General features: G+C 40.7%; 1 protein-coding gene across 9 annotated transcripts in view; it reads left to right on the top strand.

Annotated features, from left to right (window-relative positions):
• elavl4 (ELAV like neuron-specific RNA binding protein 4) overlaps nucleotides 1-20908 on the top strand; it is a 93229-nt gene that overhangs the window by 28897 nt on the left and 43424 nt on the right. For 7 of the 9 annotated variants that reach the window (XM_030132464.1, XM_030132466.1, XM_030132465.1 and 4 more), the window contains 2 exons: nucleotides 8165-8251; nucleotides 14277-14523. In XM_030132464.1, coding sequence (XP_029988324.1) covers nucleotides 8165-8251; nucleotides 14277-14523 — 334 coding nt within the window. The remainder of the gene's footprint in view (nucleotides 1-8164; nucleotides 8252-14276; nucleotides 14524-20908) is intronic. The other 2 variants (XM_030132471.1, XM_030132473.1) reach the window with 1 other exon arrangement.

Below are 20908 nucleotides of genomic sequence, written 5' to 3' on the forward strand. Positions count from 1 at the left end.
TTTTTAAATACCTGCTCAACAAAGCCAATATTACTACTTCCAGCCTCAAAGCAGTTTTAATTAGAATTTCTGCTGTGAATTATAAGGAAAATTGAGTTCAGCCAGAGGAGTGTGCAAGTTACAATATTCTTGGAGTCCCCTTTTTTGCTTTAACCACTAACCTTGCTAGCCTTCTTCATGTATATAAGAGGTGTAACTGTGAGTGTGAGAAAGCTGAGCATATACTGTACAGTAGTTTATAGTTGGATGCATTAGCGTGATACTGCTGAGTTGCTTATTTCTGACCTGATACATGCAGGTGGCCATATGTACTAACATACTTTTTGTGGCTGTTGAGGGAAGCTGTGTGCATAGGTGCATGTTTGCATATGTCCTGTAGTGAAGTTCGCTAAAGATAGGAGGTAGTGTGGACTCAAATGACTGGATGCCTGCACAGGTGCGTGGCCGCGTTCACCTGCCAGCTTCTTGTGGAGGTGTTGTCTTCACTCCACAATACTCGGTGCTGACTCAGATGGATCAGCCTGCCTTCTATCTACACCTCACTGTCTTATTCTTCATCCTCCATCCTCTGTCCCAGTACAGTGAAAATGGAACTTCAGCTTGACACTGAAGTGAAAGCTGCAAACACACAATATTCTCTTCACTGAAATGCAGCCCAGAGTTAGAGTTAGAGCAGGATTTTGTTAACATAGTGCAGCAGATACTGTGGCTATACAGCTATTTCCATTTTCAATTTGCACATAAAAAGATCTGAGTGGAAATGCCAAAATTAAACAAAAAAACAAACAAACTCTAAATAGAAAAGTTTTTACACATGGGAAAGGTTGAAAAGGTATCAATAACAGCCTATCCCTGCGCCCATAGTTGTGGCTCAGAAAATGAATGAATGAATAAAAGGTAAATGTGAGTGAGTATGGTTGAAAGATATTTAGAAAACATTTATGTTTGACCAGTAAAGAAACTGCACTGACACACTGGATTACTCAAACCACCAGCTTCAGTTTTAGGACTAATATAGGCTAGCCTACTACTAAAATGTAGGATTAACGTTAGATTTAGAAAGAAATTCAATATGTTAACTCAAAACCTGGTAAAAATAAGTGGTTTCATTCACTACACAGTCATGGTACAAATATTTTTTTGTTTCAGTAACAGTAGAAGACAATGAGTGGGTGGCTCACCCTTTCTGTTAAATGACAGGTGTGTATATTGGCCTACACAACGCTGACAGTATTCTTTCTGTCTTTTCCTCTTTTTTGTCTTTACTCCCATTTTTCTTGTTCCCTTTTGTGCTCACCATGTACAGAAACATGGTTAATTCTTCCTGAATAGGCTTTACTTGTTAGATAGATATCAGTTCCACTAAAACCTTAACCGCATTAATGACATTTAATTGGGGATACAATCTAATGCAGGGAAAGAGATGACGATTTAGCCTTTTTAATCCGCCAAAATGTCCTAGTGAAGGGCCTCAGCAGTACTCAGTCCGATCCACCACACCCAGGGATTACAGCAGGACAGACAGCCAAGCAGAGCACAGACTTCTGGCTGATTTGACTGAGCGAAGTGCTGGCTGAACTGGAACAAAGGCTGGCAGGCTGTTCACAGGGATGTGATGGTGTTCAAGGAAAGCCTGCTGTTGGGCTGTTGGGATGATGGTACTGAGTCGACTAGAGGAATAGGGGTCAAGACCATCGGGGGGGCTGTGATGAGGACCAGAGAGGCCAGGCCAGGGCTGGGGCTGAGGGACAGGGACTCGGGCTGACAGACGAGGCCAAGCCTTCATTTCCAAGGCCTGGTCCCTGTGCTCCAGGCTTCAGCCCAAACAGCCAGGCAGGTGTCCAGCTGATCTCACACCCCCGCAAGGGAGGAACTGCAGAGCACCGGTCACTGGAGCTGCACAAATTGAAGTGTCATCTCCAGAGTCAAGATGCTCACCAATTTTCTGCATGCGTTGGTGCAGAGTTGGGCTTCAGCCAGTGGACAAATGGCTCCAGTTCCTCCTACTGTTTGGAGACCATGGTGTGTATGTGACTATGTATATAAGGATTACTGCAGGAGTCAGTGGCCTTGAAGGAGGGTCTGTCTTTTCACTGCCTACAATGCAGCATGGAATAGCTTTTGAGAAAAGTTTTTCAACAATATTAAGACAAGAAAAACCCTCGGTTTATGATGTCTCACCTGTGAACTCTCAAATACAAAATATGGAAAAAAGATCAATTGTGAAATTGTCTGATATATAACACTCATATTATTGTCTGTGTGATAAAGCTGAGAGACCCATAAATGAGACATTCATAGAGATTCGTTTGACATACCCCTCTGCAATTGGTGGTATCCTGCCATCTGCTGACCTCTGACCTTAGGCAAGTATGTGCTGATTACCCAAGGGCTGACAGGGAGTGAGTGGGAAAGCTGCATCGATCGTACTGAGAGGCTGAAGCATCAAAAAAGAGAAGGAAGAAAGAGTAAAAAAAAGTCAAGCCAAAGTTAAATGAAATATTGCTTATGTACATGTCTCACACGGTCTGGAACATTTATTATTCCGAGTCACACAGAGAGAAAAGAGGTGGAGGAGGATAGAAGAAGAGAAGAATCCATTTGGTAAAGTAGATGCAGATCGATGAGACTGGAGGCAGGCAGGCCAGAGAGCAACACCGGAGAGGTGTGTGTGTCTGTGTGTGTCTGTGTGATGTGTTAGTGTGTGTTTGTGTACTTGCGTGCATGAGGCGTCCCAGATTACTTTCCCTGATTGATCCGGCCCAGCATCCGTCTGACCTACAGGACATCTCAGAGCTTGGAAGATGCCGGTGGAGGTGGGGAGATGGCGAGGGAGAGACAGCTGAGAAGAAAGAAAAAGGAGAGAAAAATAAAAATCAATAGCGCGCAGAGCATTACGAGGAACTTGACTTGCTGAGAAGCTGAGATAGTAAAGTTGTATTAATCTCTATGCGTCTCAGTTTGATACGAACTCAGATTCACTATCACTAACTTTGATTGTCTTCATGTAAAGTTTAATAAAACATGATTTAGATGGAGAGTTACTAGATGTGGCTGAACTGACATTTACCTTTGTGACAAGTTCTGCCAAATTAAAAGATGTCCTCCATCAGCCACCTGTTTCACCTGCTTCACGGTGTTAAATCCTTTTTTTAATAAACAGATTAACAGAACTGCTAGAGTGAGACAAACTGTTAAATTTACTGCCTTTAATTTCAACATAAAGGAGATCAAATATCAGTGGAAAGATGGAAGAAGATGCACATGTGCTGTTTAGATTGATGATGAGTGGAGAATGTGGAAATCAGGGATGTGAATCTCCACCACTGAGGCCCATTCAATATGCATCTCAATACACTGCCAGCGATACGATTCATTAACAATACAGTGAACCCCTCTGCCGACACGATGCAATACAATTCACCCCTGTTCATGATATGATGCAATTCATTAATGATTTGACAGTGATTTCACTTTATACAAAGCAGTTCAGTTCAATACATTTCATGATACGATTCAAAATGATTCAACACAATACAAAGAATTTACAAGCCCACATCTGGTTTCTAAACAACATCACAATTATTTTGTCCTCTCTCTTTCCCTGTGATGGATGTATTTGATAATTGATTGTTTTCTATAAAGCAAACCAATGAAACCAACTTAAAAAGATGCAATTCACTATAGCACAGACAGAGGATTGTTTTATTCCTAATAACATTAATCATAAGCAAAAAATCTTTTTTTTAAAATTACATTTGTTTTTAATCTCATTCTATACTTAAACAATACATTTACATAGGCAATTTCTTTTTGGCCTCTTAAAAAAAATAAAGAACACATGGGTCATTCATAAACAGTCCTTTTCTCAGGTCCTTTTAATGATAGTGTTCTCTGTCTATAATTTACAATGTTTTACAAAACACTTATAAAACTTAACTATTAAGCATTTGCCAGCATCAACAAGCATCAGCTGTGGAAGATCCAATTGCCTTTTTAAATTTTTTTACCACAGCAACACATCACCATTCAGAGCTAAACAGTCAACACTCCCTCTGCCTGTCCTTTGCAAATCGCCAAACTTTTTGACTTGTGTTTCGCTGAATATCTCCTCTTCACCTGTTGTCTCACCTCCCTCCATGTTTGCTATTTACTAACTGCAGCTTTGCCACCCAGCTCCCTTATGTTTTAATAAAAAAAACTCCAAAAGATGGTGCATTCAAGGCACCTCGAAAACATGGGTGCAGAAGAGATAAACTATGTAAAAATCAGTGTAACCATGGGTTTTTCTGATGCAGACACGCTAAGAAAGATACATTGTGCATTTAGCCGGCAGTTGTATCCAATGCGCGCTGAAGCTACCGGTGCAGTCGCATCACAAATGTCTGTCTCAGACCACATACTCAAATGGGTGAATCTCTCCATCCCCAGTGGAAATGTGTCGGATTTCAAGCTAATGAAAGAGATGAGCCAAAAAATGTAAATAACATATTTTGACTCATTTTTAATCTTTTAAATGCTAAAAATCTATTGAGGTAGAACCACAATCCACAATCTGAATTAACCAGATTCCTGAATCAACTATAGCAGGTTTTCCTGTTGTTCTGTCTGGTTTTTGGAGGCTTAGTCTTTGTGTAGTGGTTGTTGTTGTTGTTGTTGTTGTTGTTGTTGTTGTTGTAGTCGTCTAATGAAAAACTTTTTTTTCTTGCATTTTACATCATTTTCAATCAACATTATTACAATATTGATGATATCTAGATGAAATAAACCCTCATCCACACTTTCCTGTGGCCTACACGCATCTGTGGTGTCAGAGTGTTTTCAGGAATTAAATAGACCAGCAGGTTTATTTGTGCTGACTGAGTTTTATAGTGTATTAGTAACATAACATAAGCTTTAAGCATGTGTGTAAATCCGACTTACTGTGTTTCAGAGTTCAGCAGTACTTCTTCAAAACAGCATCATAGACAAATGTTACAAGTTAATGCAGACTAAACCTGAACACTTCAGTGTGGATGAACACCTAAGTTTTTTTTAATGGAAGGAATTCAACTCACTAGCCTAGCAACATATGCTAGCATTGTTAGCACTACAAAACCCAAAACCAAATGTTAACTGAGAAGGAAAGTTATGATAGTGCTGTTTTTATTAATTAAAGTGTTTTGTTATTGACATGATATGTAAAATCCCCTTAACATTAAGGTTGTTGTGATCTAAGATCAGCCCAGTGTGGCATCACTCTGCTTCTTCTTAATTAGTATTTATTGGCAAGTGGTAGCTTAAATGTCCATTACTGCCACCTAGTGGACTGGAGTCATTACGCTGTCATTTATGTGCTCCGCCAGCCCTATTACGTTATGACCATCTGCTCAGTTAAGTGTGACACCTAGTGGTAGAATGTGGTATACCAGTCTGGTGTTTGGCTTCATACCAACCCGGTTTGAGAATTTTTATGCCAGTCTAACCCTAGCATTTAGCAGACAGGACATATGAGGCAAATTATATGTTTATTTGCATCCATTTAATATTATGTAGTATTTAACAACAGTAAATTACACTATCTTTGGATGTCCTTCTTCTTCTCACTTCACCAACTCATTACTTATGAAAAAGTAAAATCCATAAGAGTATCACAAATAATACCTGAAACAAGTCAGATGGTTGCAGACTGGCTTCCATTTTGTAGCTGCTAGGCAGTGTGTCTATTAGTGGAGAGATCCTGCAGCATACTGTCTACTCTGCAGTCTCTACACCTTCCATCTATCCTGGCCAAGTCAGGGTAAATTGATTGTCTAAGCTCTATAAGGGGGTGGTAGTGGGGGGGTTAGGCTGCACTGGGCTAGTGATATAAAGAGGAGGCTCTATGGGTGGAAAAGCAAAAGCTGAAGTTGAAAAGACCAGAAAAGGAGCTGTGAAACCCCTTGGTCATGTAAATTTGACCACGTACCATCAGTGATATGCTGAAAGGCTGTGGAAAAGGAGTCATAATCCTGCTGCATAGCATAGAAGGATGCCTTAAAAAACAGTATGTATACTGTATGTCTAAGAAGCAAGTAGAGTTTGGGTCTTTGGTATTTTGGACTATTAAAAGGAAAAACAAATGTACATTTGGTTTCCGTGCTGTAGGCGGATAAAACTTGTCCTATTTGACTTCAGTACCCAGACGCTACTGGCCCGGAGCCCGAGGAGACAGGAAGCACTTTTGTGGCATCAAATATTAATGCCGTTATAGAGTGTATTGATTATATAATAAGTTTTCCCAGCATCTGAGCACCGACTGAAATGTATTCCCTGAATAATTGAAAATGTATCCATGAGCGGTTTTTCATCTCAATGGTTGGTGAATGTAATTGCATTGCACCCTTATTCCAGTGTTATTTGAGATTTTATCAGAAGATGTGCATGTGTGTGTTCATGTGATAAACGCGAGGACAGCGAGGATATGAAGAAGGATGAAATTGTGTGGTGTGTGCACGCGTGTGTGTTTTATGCCTGAGACTGTGTTTGTTTTATCGAATGGTTGAGCATTGAATATTGAGCACTGAGTGGTGTTTTTTAAATTGGGATGCAGAGACTCAAATGCACTTCTAAGAAATGTAATATTCCTTCTGCCAACATTCTGCTCCCTTGCACTATATGTTAGCTGCTGAAATGGAGACTCATATACATCTGCTTGCTGCTTCTTACATTTTTATCACCACATTTGTACATGCTACGATATACCAGTGCGCTGTCTGCTTGCCGCGGTGCACCATTCCCTCCAGCGCTGACATTGTATGTAAAATGACGGCTTTGCAGAATGGGTGAAAAATGCTTTTGATGTTTCACCTCTGCCTAACATTTCCTTTTTTCAGGGTAGCTTTTCAGCTTTATATATAATGGACAGGAAAAGTCATTTTTGCATGCAGGCTGTACAGTATTGTCCTCTACCTTCTGGATGTCGGTCCACTCTATTGTATGTGGTGCTTCAAACTGTAACTCGCTTAGCTCTGGGGTGTAGCTATCCCTGGAACTGTTCATTTTTGGCTCTTTCAAAGGGTTAGGACCATACCTGACTGACTAGACTGGCCTAATACAGTTAGTACCAGATCTCTGAAAATGTACAAGTCTAACTCTCTTTTGTCCCAGTTGGATTTACATAGTAGAGTTTTAGATTTCAGACAGCCTGTTTCAGACAAAACAGTCGCCCTTCGGTCATCACCAGTCTAAAATAAAGGTGGCTCTTGCTCATATTTCTATTAGGCTGTTCCAAAAATGTCTCAATATTCACCATTACTTGTCAGCTGGTAGAAACAATATTGGTTGTCTTCTTTTCTACCCTGACCTCGCTGCCCCTCTGTATCTACTTCTTCCCTTTCAAGCTGACAGTACACTCTCATTTAGACCTCCATTATGCATTCCTGCCTAAGTTTACAAGACACATTGACAACAGTACATGCAGAGATTCTCTCCTCCTCCCCCACCTCTGTCTCTGCCTTTCTTTGAAGTATCGAAAGTGTCTTCCCCATTACTCAGCCCTTGCTTTTTCTATCCTCCTCCCATCTGATCCCTCACTCCCTCTCTTCATCTCTACGAAGGAGTAAATGAAGGCAGAGGTCATCCCTCCTCTCTTCCTCCTCTCCTGATAAATTGGCTGCTTGTAGCATCCATAGATGCCTCAGGCGTTTAAGCCCCTGCTCTGGAGAGCCAGCCAACACACTTCCTGCTCATTTGTGGCATTTCTCTCTTCAACCAGAGGCTTGTTTACCCACAGTGAGCAAGAGGGAAACCCTCATTATAAACTCTACCAAGGTCATTGCAGTCACCACACCAATCTGCCAGCTTCAACACACACGTAGCTTTATTCTATCAAAGCACTTAAATGATTATGATGAACAGACTGAAAGAGCTGCACCACCATGTCTATCGAAGAAACCATCTCAGCCTAAATTAAACCACTCATCTGAACCAGTAACATCGACTGAGAACCACTCTGGAGCCACCTGTCTTTGTTTTAGTGGAATGACTGAAAAGGTGCAACTGTATTTTTCCAGTAGGCTTCCATTTCCCCCAACATCCCCTCCCTCTCCACTCCCTAAATCCCACCACAACCCTAACCTTGTAAAGTGAGTGTGTGATGCTGACGGTGGGCTGTGGTCCCCCCCCCCTGTGCTCCGCTCCATAGGGGTCGACAGAGACACAGTGGCGTCAGGCAGAGCTCCCACAGCTCCAGGGCTGGGCAGAGAAGGGATTGCTGACACAGCCAAAGATGGTAAGGAGACGACTGCTGCCAAATGGACGCTCCAGCCATTTTACACAACCATCAAGTCATATGATCTGATTTTATACTGTGTTCACATAAATACGCACTGGTGGTGATGCTGCTGATGGAGACAGTTGGAAATGGAGCAGAGATTGATGGATCGGGCAATAGACGGAGGGCGGGGGGTGGGGGGGCACTGGGGTTGCAATGGTGGAGGAAGATGCTGCTGACATGTTCATCTATTGTACATATTTGAGAAAGCCAGTAAATAATGTTGCACACTTAGGTCTGTTATTTTATCTATTTATGTCTTTATATTGATTTTTCAAATACATCTTTTACAAATGAACTGTGCTTTTGTGACTTCATGAACACACATAAAGCCACATGTATTTCTAATAATCTAGCAAACCTACTCAAGTTACTCAGAGCCATCCATTATATTATTTTTTTCCCCCTTTTTTCCAGTATTGAACACTCACAAGAAAGTCTCACAATAACAGTTTCACTCTGCTTTATAGCAGCTGTAGCTTCATATGTGATCATTCTCAAGATGTCATTAAAGTTTTAAGAATTACTCAGTTCTAACCTGCACTCCATTCATTTTTACTACATTTACAAATGTGAATATCTGTACATTTAGTCAGAACTCGTGACATATGTTATCTGGTATCACAGTTTCATTATATTATAGCGCAGTAATTGTTCTATAGATTCTGTTCAGAAACATTTGCCAACATTTGAAGGTAAATTAAATTGTCATTTTGCTTATGTCACATAATTGTCCAGTTCATGTGACCAGTCTATCTGTTATTGACCTTTATGCAGTTAGACGACAGTGGGGACAAAGCAGTCAAGACATCCACTGGGTAGATTATTTAGTTAGCTGCTTAATTAATTAGTGATTTTTTTTTTTTTTTTTTTATTTAGGGTGAGCAGGTGTAAATAAAAATCAGCCTGATGTAATGCATCAGAGAAAACTAGAAGCATAAATAACTTGACTTTGCTCATCTTTCATTTGTCAGAATAAACATGTGTCAAACAACATAGAAGTGCATTACTGCTACTGTTGATTTTGTCTTCCATGTAATGTGACATACAGTGTGATATGACTGGCTTTGTGACATTGTGTGAGAATGTAAAGATTTTGTGAGAATCTAGCCCTAATCTGCATGCAGGCTTTGTCCAAAATCACTCACTACTCACTATACGTTCTATAGGACTTTTTATATGCATACATATCTAATGGCATCTAATAGCTAATATCAGGTTTAACTATTTAAATTTCTGATGATCAAGGAAATTATTAGCTTAAAAAAATGTAAGTCACACCAAGAATCTCATACATTTTTGACAGTTTGATGTTCAGTTCTAGATTTACTGATTCATTACTTTGGGTGTGATTAAGTAATGGAGGATGGAGAGCTGATTAATCACCTACTGGCTAAGCTTATTCTGTAAAGAATCATTATATCGACTTTTCAAATTCCACAGTTGGTCGACCTCTAACAAAGTCTGCCATGTACTGACTTTACTATTTTGCAACAGTGTCTCAATGTAGAGAGAGAATTATCATACTTCATTATGTTTTTGTTCCATTTTATTATTTATTTTCATCCACAAACCCATTATGATCATTCATACTCATGGTATCTACCTTTTGTTAACAATGCCTTAATGCAACATGTTCAGTTTTACAGGTATAAAATGACCGTTGCGTGACTCCACAGCTGTCAGTTGTGATCGCTCACCACTGACTGAATTATTTAGTGTTTATTATCCAGGGAGTAGTGAATGTGGAAGTGATTTTGGACACAGCCATCGCCTGCCCTGAAATTACATCGCAGTAACACTTAAGGGTAGCACCCTTGGTGAAAATAGGATTTCTAAATATTTGATATTGCCAAATCTGTACCAATAAAGACATATCTACTGTTGCACACAATGTGTTTGCATTCTCCGTCCTTAGCTGTAGGCCCAGTGTCAGCTCTGCCTTCTGCTTGAATAGCATTGTTTGTGAGTAAAAAGAAAGTGCATGTTGAAGCCGAAGCGCGGCGTCATACCGAGTCAGCAGGACATGCAGCGAGACCTGTCCACAGCACTGGGCTCCACAGTGGGAGAGCCCCAATGTTCACAACCCACATGAAGTGGGCCGCTGAGCAGCACAAATGCTGTTGGGCAGGGACAAGGAGAGGGATAGAATTGGCCGCTGGGACTCGGCAGGTCCCTGTTAATTAGAGGCAGCCATTTTGGTGTAAAAACTCCTCAGAAAACGTCCAATGGAGTTGAAAGTCTCTCTGACAGAATGGAGCCCAGCAGGGAATGTAAACAGATTTAATAAGGCCGTCTCCAATCAGCTCTGTTCTAGCTGGATACTGTTCTCTGCTTCCTCCTCTGCCTCTCCCTCCTCTTCCTCACTCTGTCTCTGTATCTCTGTTGTGGTAGAGTGGCGGCTGAGTAGGGACGGATACTGTCAAAAGAACAATTTGCATGCAGCTCTCATCTTGAGAGCTTTTAGACATCTCTCTATCTGTTTGTTTTCTGCTGTGGGCTCAAGCCATTGTTCTTCTTTCTCTGAGTGTGAGCGAGCGAGTGTGTGTGTGTGTGTGTGTGTGTGTGTGTGTGTGTGTGTGTGTGTGTGTGTGAATGCGTTCTTCCACACACACTGCAGATGCCACAGTGTGAATGCATTAAGAGTGTAAGTGTGTGTGCAAAATGAGAAGATGGAGGCAGATGTACACTGACATTCTGATGGCGCTGCTCAGAGACACAAGAGATGGAGAACTAATAAGAAATACAGCTTTATTTCAAAACTTCTATTTAAAGCAGGGAAAGGTCAGTGCTAGATTTCCCAAGCAGCTGTTTGGCTTTACATGATAGTATATGGAATGTGTTTCATCCTGATAAACAATAAAACTAAGGATATTTACTGCACTACAATTTCGTATTGTGATTGTATCATTATTGTATTTTCCTCAAGGGTTTATTTTGGTCACATTCTCAACTAAAACAAAATGTTTCAGTTTTTTCTTATTTCACATAATTATTTGACTTTTGAAGTTTTGATGTTGAAAAAATTATCGCTATAATTGTTATGAATGTTCTACCTGTAGTTTCTGGAATGTTCTGTAGTTTGGTGAGGGTTTGTCATGTTCTGACAATAAAGAATAATTAATGGTCTTTTTTTGTCATCATTTTCCATTCCTGTTCAGTGTTTTACAGAGATTTCATCTAATTGTGTGTTTTTGTCCTGGTGGTCTTTTTGTTTTGTTTCACCTTTTATATTTTCTCTTGTTGCATCTTTTCTGTTTTCATCCTGTTGCGTAGTTTACACGTAGTTTCCATCTCATTACATCATCTTCAAATAATTTACAACCATAAACTGCCTGTCTTCTACGCTATCGTGTGGCATCGTTCATGTTTAGTCTCATCTTCTACAAATACTTTCTAACCGCAAATAATTGTCTGGCTTGTTCAACTTTCACACAAGACCATCTAGAAAGAAAATAATGATTTGACTTATTGTGGTAATTAGCAATATTGAGTGATGACATTTTTCTCATGATCATATTCACACATACCTCCCAGCTTTAAATCCTCATTACAATGTTTTACACTGCACACTGTTTGCAGTATTTCTTACCCTTTTTAGTGTTAACTAGATATTACTTAAAACACAACTACAATTGGGATTAAATACCAACTCAGTCATGCATGTTTTAATAAAATATTCTTTGAATGCATTTGTTATATTTATTATGCTTAATCAGAAAAGGAACTTCACTATTTTTAGCATGAATAAATATCATAATGAATATTACTATTTAAGCTATACTATCCTTATTATGTTTGGCTACTGAAGGGTTACTTGTTTGCAGTTTGGTTTATCATCCCTACTGCTCACCGGTGCACATAGAAAGATAAAAGTAAAATGATAAAAGTCGTTGTAAATTGTAAATGTCTAAAATCTTTGTTTTGTTTTTTTTCTTTTTTTTTTTTTTAAATAAACTATTTCTGGACAAACTAGGAAATTTTAAAAATCGGCTTTGAGCTATATTATTAGAACACAGGTCCAGTCTTTTGATAATCCAGAAATAGAGTGAAACAGGACACGTTTGCCGTTTGTCTTTGCTAAAACCAGCCTTGCGTTCCGACTGCATGTGTGTGTGCAGTGTGTGTGTGTGCATGTGCTTCAGAAAAGTAAAAAATAGACTAAGAGCTGCTGAATGGTTGAACACAGGAGGATAGGGAGAGATCTGAGTGATGACTTTAAATTTTTGATTGAATTAGATTAAAGAGCATTTGCATCTCAATTAGGGTTTCAGCATGTTAGGTCATAACAGTATTTAAAGCAGCAACATGATGGGAGTGTCGACTCACAGGGCATTTCCTGTTCACATGTAGCCAAGGTTTAGGTCGAAACAGACTGAGTTTGTATTACTAACAACACAAATTCACCATCCAAATTCAGAAGAAAAAAAAGAGTATGAATAAAGGGTGCAGGGGAGATGCTGCAGGACCTTGAAAACAATCTACTCCTGTTTCAATGTTATATTTTAGCTATGCAGCCTTTTTCATGTGTCAAGGCAGAAGGATGTCGTGTGTGTAACAGAGCCATGCTTCTTTTTCTCTACCTTTCTCTTATTCCATCATTTCCAGATCTTGCCACCTGACACACATGTGCACACAAACTACTAAGCCGTTAACTTGATTAAAAAAGTTTTATGCAAATGTATGAAGAGTTCTACTTCACATATTGCTTTTATTTGAGTATAATTTTCCATCAAAATAATTTTTCCTGGTATGAAATATATTTATATCTGAGTGCTCTGGTAGAAAAAGTGCAACCTACTCATCCTCCTCCTCCTCATCTTTTTTTTAATGTTGCTTCACACTTACACTAAGTTCACAGTTCCCTTTTTAAACACTTTGATCCTGAGATGCTCTGCAAAAAGCATATATTTAGAAAAACAAACTGGTCTCTGTCGCAGCTTCAGCAGCATCAGCAGCATCAGCATCAGTCACATTGCAGTAGCTGAAGGGCTTTGTAACCCTGTCGCTGACCTCTCACACAAATATTAGCAGCTATTAGCAGTGATTCAGACATCTCCTACTGTCTTCATAAATATTTAGCTGTTTGTCCTTCCTGTGTCTAATGTTTGTGCTATATCTCAGTGTGTAGAGTTCTCAAATGTATTGATTATAGCATGTTCACTATGTTTATTTTGTGACCACTTATTAGAAATATTATGACTGTGATGTTAGGGTTAGGTTAGGAGTAACCCTAATCTTACCCTAACCCTAATTACAATGTGCCTTTCATGCTTGAGTATGACATTTAAACAGGGTTTTCTTCACCTTAAAGGTTCAGTTCGTAAGATTTAGGACAACTCAGAGGGAACTGATTGAAAAATGCAATATAATATTCACATTGTTTTCATTTAGGTATAATCACTTGAAAATGACAATTGTTGAGTTTTTATTACCTTCGAAGGAGCTGTTTACATCTGGAGAAAGATAATTCAGAGACTTATGTGTTTCTATTCTGTGTTATTATGGGTGGAATCCAGCATTAATTTACAGTACTGTCACTTACTTTACTGTTGTCTGATGGTGAACTAGAACTAATATTCTCATGACTAAACAGACAATCAGCTACTGTTATGATAGACTTTGTCATCATAGGGGAGGGTGAGGGAGGTTATTTTGGTGGTTGCAATCTGCAACTTTACCACTAGATGCCACTAAATAATACACACTGAACCTTTAATTCTGAATATTTTGAAATTATGAAATATTTGAAATGCATTAAAATGTAATGTGCTTTACCTGCAAAATGTGTTCATTTTAAAGGCTTTTAAAGACAATCTGATTTATTAATTTTAAAATAAACACTGTGTCAGAATAGTGTGCATAGAAAAAAGCTGTTCATGACTAAATGTACATTCTTTTCTTTCTCCTCCCTTTCCTTCCTCTGTGGTACCTTTCTTTTCTTGACTCTTCCTCCCTCCTCCTCTTCCTCACCATAACCCAGATCATCAGTAACATGGAGGCTCCGGTGACAAACGGCCCCAGTGGGGGGGGCAACACGGCCAACGGACCCACCACCAACAGCCGTGGATGCCCCTCGCCCATGCAGACCGGCCCGACAAATGACGACAGCAAGACCAACCTCATCGTCAACTACCTGCCCCAGAACATGACCCAGGAGGAGTTTCGCAGCCTGTTTGGTAGCATCGGCGAGATAGAGTCCTGCAAGCTGGTTCGAGACAAGATAACAGGTATTGCAAACATACACGTTCTAACACATAGGAATGCAGTGAAATATGAATGCATTAGGTATGGTTTCAGCCAAATCAAATGTTAACTAAAGTGACTCAGCTGCAACCTGAGAATCTGTGAGGAACAGGAGACAAACACCAAAAAGGAAGATGTGGCTACACAAAAGAAAGCAATGTCAATTATTTCACCTAGAGAAAAGATGAGCAAAAACAGGTATTGTTTGACAGTGCTTTCATGGATGGTCAGCCAGTGTATTAAAGGACCAGTTTGAGTGATTTAGGTAGATTTAATTGTAGGACCCTGATAAAGCACTGGCTCTAATGAAGCCACAGTTAGTGACAGTGAGTTGGAGGTATTCAGCTCACAAGCAGATATCAGTAAATATCACACGCTGAGCCTTAAACTACCTTATTTCACCCAGAATCACATCAGACGAGTTGTAACAGTGCTTTTGTGTGTGGTGTTTTGCAAAGCATACGTTCAAGAAAATATGTTTGGCACTAAAAAAGTCATTCTCTTCAAAGCGAGGTATGTGGTGAAAAGGCTCAATAACTAAAACTATGGTCTATGGTCCTCAATCTACTTTTGTCAACTAAAAGTACCCAAATAGTGACTGACAATAATAATTCAGCAATAATAATTTTGCAAAAGGCATAGAAGACTCAAAGCCTCATACCCACTTTCCTACATGAAAGTCTTGCGTTTGCTTCGTCCTCCCACTGTGTCCTCAGCTTTGCAGAGATTCACATGATATATTTTTTGTGTGTACACGCTTGTGGGTGTAAATTGCCAAATAGCTGCTGTATGTTTTCAGAGGTGGGGGTAGTTGAAACGGTCTGGCCATATACATTTGGAATTGTTGACTACATGAATGCTTCACACATGTACAGCCGCTGGTCCCACAATATTCAGATCATTTGAGTCTATTCAAAAACAACTGGAGAGCATTAGCAGTGTGTGTTGTTCTCGTCAAGGAAAAACTCCATTCTGTGTACATCTCCTCTCTGTGTACATTCAAGCGCTGGGATTCAGCAATGCAGCAAAGTGCCACATGTTCTCCAGAGGTGTTTAAATTAAGTAGCACTTCGCGGCGCTAATCATGGCTGTAATCTGGGCGTAGTGGCTGTGTGGGTGGCCATGCAGCAGATGGATGGGGAGGTGTGTGTGGGGGGAGGGGGTGGGGGGCTTTGTGATAATGCTCCATAATGGCTTTCATTTTAGATCCTACTTACTGACACTCTTCTCCTGATAATCTCATTAAAGAGCACCAGGCAGGCAGGCAATTGAGATCACCGAGTCATTCTCAGATAGCACAACGGGAAGCAACACAAAAAGAGTAAACACACACAAATATAATGACATAATTAGATTGCCTATAGTAGATCAATCAGTAATACTTTAATGATGCAAGGGCTGAAATCAAATACAGAAAAAGGCCAAAAGTAGTGTCAGTTTTGAGTGTAAACACAGGATGGCCTATCCCGCTTGGTTCTGTTCAGCCATTCATTTGAAGCACATTTCTGCAGCCCGACAATACAACTCCTCTTTAGGACCATCTTCCTCTTCCTCCGTAATGGGCCACAAAATGGAGCCAGAGAGTTGGATACACTAGGATAATGGAGGATGGTGTGTACAGAAATAACACTGAGAGACCACATGCAATCATCATCACCATCACCATGTTCCCTCTCTACCCGATTTTCCCCTTTAGTGAGATTTGCCAAGTGGCAGTTAGGAGGAAGCAGGCAGAGCAGGAGATATTTGGACGGAGTTTCAAACTGACGTGCAAACCTGCTGTAAACCTGCTCAGGCCCATAAATGGAGAATGTCAAAGAGGTAGAAGTGTTTGTTAACTTACTTTTAAACCATTTAGGGTATGTCTCTGCTGTGCACTATAAGGTCTCTCTGATGACTTAGCATCAAGGCAAAAAACCCCAAAACTCTATAAATAACTCCTGCCCTCGATGCCTCCCTCCCTGCGGTGTTCACCGCTTCTATTCTCCCATGGGTGCAATTTCCTCGTGCAAACTTTCAGGCTAACAAAGCACAGATCCCCTCTTCCAGCATCCCCTGCTGGATTCATCTACTCTCTAAGAGTCATCCAAATCATTAATTGACTCATCCAAGTTTGGGAGAGGGAGGGGCAAAGAGGGGGAATATGGATAAAGAGAACCCAATATAATATACCCTTTTTGTAATCTGTCATAAATTTCCGTTCAGAGACACAGCAAAGATCAACTTCATTTAAAATTAAATTACCAAGATTTATGAGTTAGTCAAAGTTTCATTAGGATTTTTTTTTTCTGTTTACCCTATTTAACATTGGGAAACTTTATATGTGTGGAGTTCTATCAGGTACATATGGAAGCAGTGAGGCCCTGTGGCTTTCATAATCCCTATATTCAGTGTGAAGAGATGAGGACACAGTTGAAAGAAGTGGATTTTTGAATATGCCTTGATAATATTTTCGGTATTTTATTCAAGGGCATGGCAATAAAATTATAATTATAAATATTATTTAATATTCCATCATAATAATTATAGTTTTATATTGTATATGATTTTCAGCCGCTATAATGATTACAATTATATATCACCATTTTTTGTCATTAGAGTTTTTGTTTTACACTGACACAAAAAACAAACTTAAAGTTTTAGATTTGTTGTTGTACTTAATTTTGTTTCTGCATATTCACATGTTGGAAAAGAATTTTATCATTGTAAATGCTCTGAACACTGGAATTTCTGAACTGTTCCACTCTGACTATGAAGCATCCAACCACATATCATCAGGTGTCTTCCACTTGCACTCAGGACCAAATATCAGTCTTTACTCTTGAAATAAATTATGTTTTAACGGTCACAAGTATCAATATTAAGTAACATAAATGTTTTTACTCTGCAACTTTTAATTACAAAATTGAAGTAATCCTGTGAAAGTGACCAATTCAGTCCGTCCAGTTATGCCAGAAGCAGAAAGTCCGAGTGAATAGTGTGTGTTTCATCATACCCATCAGTGCGTCTCCATCCTGGATAAGCTGTGTGTGTTCGGTGACAAGGTGTGAGCACATGAGCGTCAGCCGTAGGAGCGACAGGCAGGTCCTCAACGTCCTCACAGCTTCCTGTGGATTTGGTCCTGTCAGCTCGAATGACGCCAGCGTGAGGTGAGACTGGGGAGGGCGTAGACACTCCATCTCCGTCTGTCACCCTGGCTGACTTCAGCCGGTGGAAAAGCCACCTCTGGGTGTCTGACTTGTTCCCCACATCCCTGCCTGCCTTCCTGCCTGGTGCTTGCACATCTCCATGTGCCTCTGCTCAGTGCTCTCATAACACGCCAGGGACATGCAGGTTAATCTTTTATTTAAGGCTAGCTTACACGCACCTAGCTGCAGCCCACACACTTGCACATAAGCCCTAGGCCTCCACCTGTGAAGTTCCTGTCTGCCTTTGCACACTTAAAGGGAAGATCTTCAATATTTGTGGGATTTGCATTAAGTGTGGATACTTTTGTAGCTTTTGCAATTGTCCTGCTCCACTTCGGACAGTGAACACAGATTTAAATATTTATGTCAAGGGCGTAATAGATGTGAGTATGTGTTTTATATAATTATTCTGCACTTGGTTTAAAACATCTGTTTAAACTGAAAATTGACTCTGAAAGCAAATGCCTTGAGCGACTTTATAAACAGCCATTCCTTACTAAGATATTTGTAAAGAACACACGTGGCCTAGTGCAAAGCCATGAAAAAAATTATGTTGATCCAGAAACATTCTGAATCTGCACACACAAACACCCACACACACCCACACACACACACACACACCCACGCACACACACACACACACACACACACACACACACACACACACACACACACACACACACACAGAATTGACTGATCCTTGTCAGCAAGTCATTTTTCGGGATCACTTTTTGCATCAGCTGCGTTTCTGCTGGAGAAATGAAGGCATTTGTTTTCATAATGACATGGAGGAAAAGAAAATGGCTTTTCATACTGGAACAAGAATTGATTGCAGTGGGGGTGGGGCAGGGGTGTGGGGCTTATATTTTTATGGATGTGCATTCTTTGCATTCTTATGTTGCACCAATAATTATTTCAGCCAAAAGCTCCAGCTCAGTAGCCTTATTCTGTGGAGACAGAATAGTTTCTTGGTTCATGAGTAAAAAGTTCAGTACTTTTGCATCTGTCTCTTTTCTGGCTGCTAGTGTTGAGTTGTTTTCACTCTGCCATAAACAAAGGAAACTAATTTGAATAAAGCTGTAATCGGTATCCGTACATCCAGGCCTATAAAGACATGTTCCTACTGATTGACTGAAGTCTTTTGTGTACACTACTCTTGTCACCTTCCATGTGTTGGTTTTGTACATGCAATCTGGGGAGCTGATGCAAATCATAGTGACAAGGTAGCAAGCCAAGCAGATGTTGGCTATGAAAAATAGATGGACTGTGATGTCAGCTGTGGAGTAGTTCAAGCCAGTGCACGTCTGACAGGCAGCAGCTTCAGAACCATATGAAAGTCTTCTGTGAGCCTGATTCTTACATAAGAGGAGCTGCAGCGTATTCATATACAGTAGGTGCAAAAACATCCCAGGTTTTCTGGGTTTGTCCTGCTTTGCACGCGAAAAACCCCCTCTGTGCATCAGGCTTCCATTAGTTTCATCGTTCTTGGTTCCTGTTATGGAACGTCAAGTGCACCCGCAACTATTGCAAACATAAAATATGCATCTAACCCTGAGATGCAAGGACAAACGGCTGGTGGCAGACTCCTGCACAAGGTTCATCACTCTTAACGGAAAGCAGATCAAATATTCACCATATAAACCTCAGTTTACCCACATCTCTTTGTTGTTACTGAAATAAACATTGACGACATGCTCCAGAGCTTAGCTGATTCTCTTTGTAGTTCAGATTGCAAGCTGAGTTATTTTTCACCTAACTAAAGTGATGGGAACAAAACTCTAACAACAAAACTATTACTCTTCCGTTTGTTTCATCATGACACCCATTTACACAAATTCAACAACACTAATGCAATGTTTTTTTGTATGGTGACAAACCATTACATGCTGTTTAAAATTATTTTCTGAAATTGAAGAAGGTCAGGCATAGTGTTTATATCTCACACACTGGCTGCATTTATCTGAACCTGAAATGGGCTGAAGGCTGAAGATAGCGTGAACAAAGCTGACAGGGAAAGAGATGAAAAAAGGATTTGACATCTCCAAAGCCAGGTATTAAGAGAGCTGCCAGGCTCCGAAGTGCAGACACAAGCAGGCAGACACATTAAAGTTTTAGAGTCCCAGGTCCCAAAAATGTCCTCCCTCTCTCTCTCTCTCTCTCTCTCTCTCTCTTTCTCTTCTTAGTACCCCCCCAAATTGCCCATCGTGAGAGCTTGCTTTGCCTGTGCTGACCCTTCCTTCAGCCTGCCTCTGTCCATCTCATTCCTCTGTCAGTGTCCTTTAAAGGACCACAGAGGCAGTGACCGTCCCCTGTGGAAGCCACATGTCCACAGGCTGACTGAGCCTCAGGGCCGGTTGCTCGGCCTCCGACCCTCTGCTCCCACTGCACTGTACCTATGTAGAAGGAGCTGGAGATGGGGAGGGGGGCGGGGGGGGCTGAGACCTTGGTGGCCTTGTCACTCTCTGTGCACTCAAACAGGAGTTCAGAGTAGACTCTGCATCCCTGACGTAACAGGGTTATCCAAGACTTATACCAGGGCTCTTCTGTCTGTCAGTTTGCCTTCTATTTTTCAGCTCCACATCCAGCCAACCAGCCCACTCACTGCAGGCTGCAGTCCACTGCCCCCCAGGCCTAGGGAGCCACCGTGAGGGGGTGGTTTACGTGGATGTGTGTTTGTCCCTGAGCCTCTACGTGGGCCAGTGTGTGTCTGTGTGTGTGTTAGTGGAAGCAGGGCCTTGGGAACTGAGAGTGGGAGCCTCCTGACTGCAACAGTGGCTGCTACCTTGGCAACACGGGAGGGAAAGATGTGTTGAATGAGTGAGTGGGAGAGGGATCTACAGTAGAAGCATGTGTGGGGGGGACGTGGCTCTGTTTATGAATTTACTTATTTAAAGGGCTCAGTGCATAACACATCATATGCACTGACTGTACTCATTCTGCAGCACCTTAGTCCTAGTTCTGCTGTTTATCTTTTGAAAAGTCACTGAACTACTGTTACCTATTTTTTTGGTGTTCACCCTTCTTAAGGTAAGTGAAGTGAATTTTGACATGAAGCTGGTGACAGGGCACCTTTCTAAATGTTGGCCCATCAAAAATAGAACTACCTCAAGTTGCTGCTGCAGCAGCAAGGGGCAAAACGTCAGGGGATGGAACCAAGCGCAGCCAAGGACGGTGTCACATT

The sequence above is a fragment of the Sphaeramia orbicularis genome, chromosome 4 (genome assembly GCF_902148855.1).
Source record: "Sphaeramia orbicularis chromosome 4, fSphaOr1.1, whole genome shotgun sequence".
NCBI lineage: Eukaryota > Metazoa > Chordata > Actinopteri > Kurtiformes > Apogonidae > Sphaeramia > Sphaeramia orbicularis.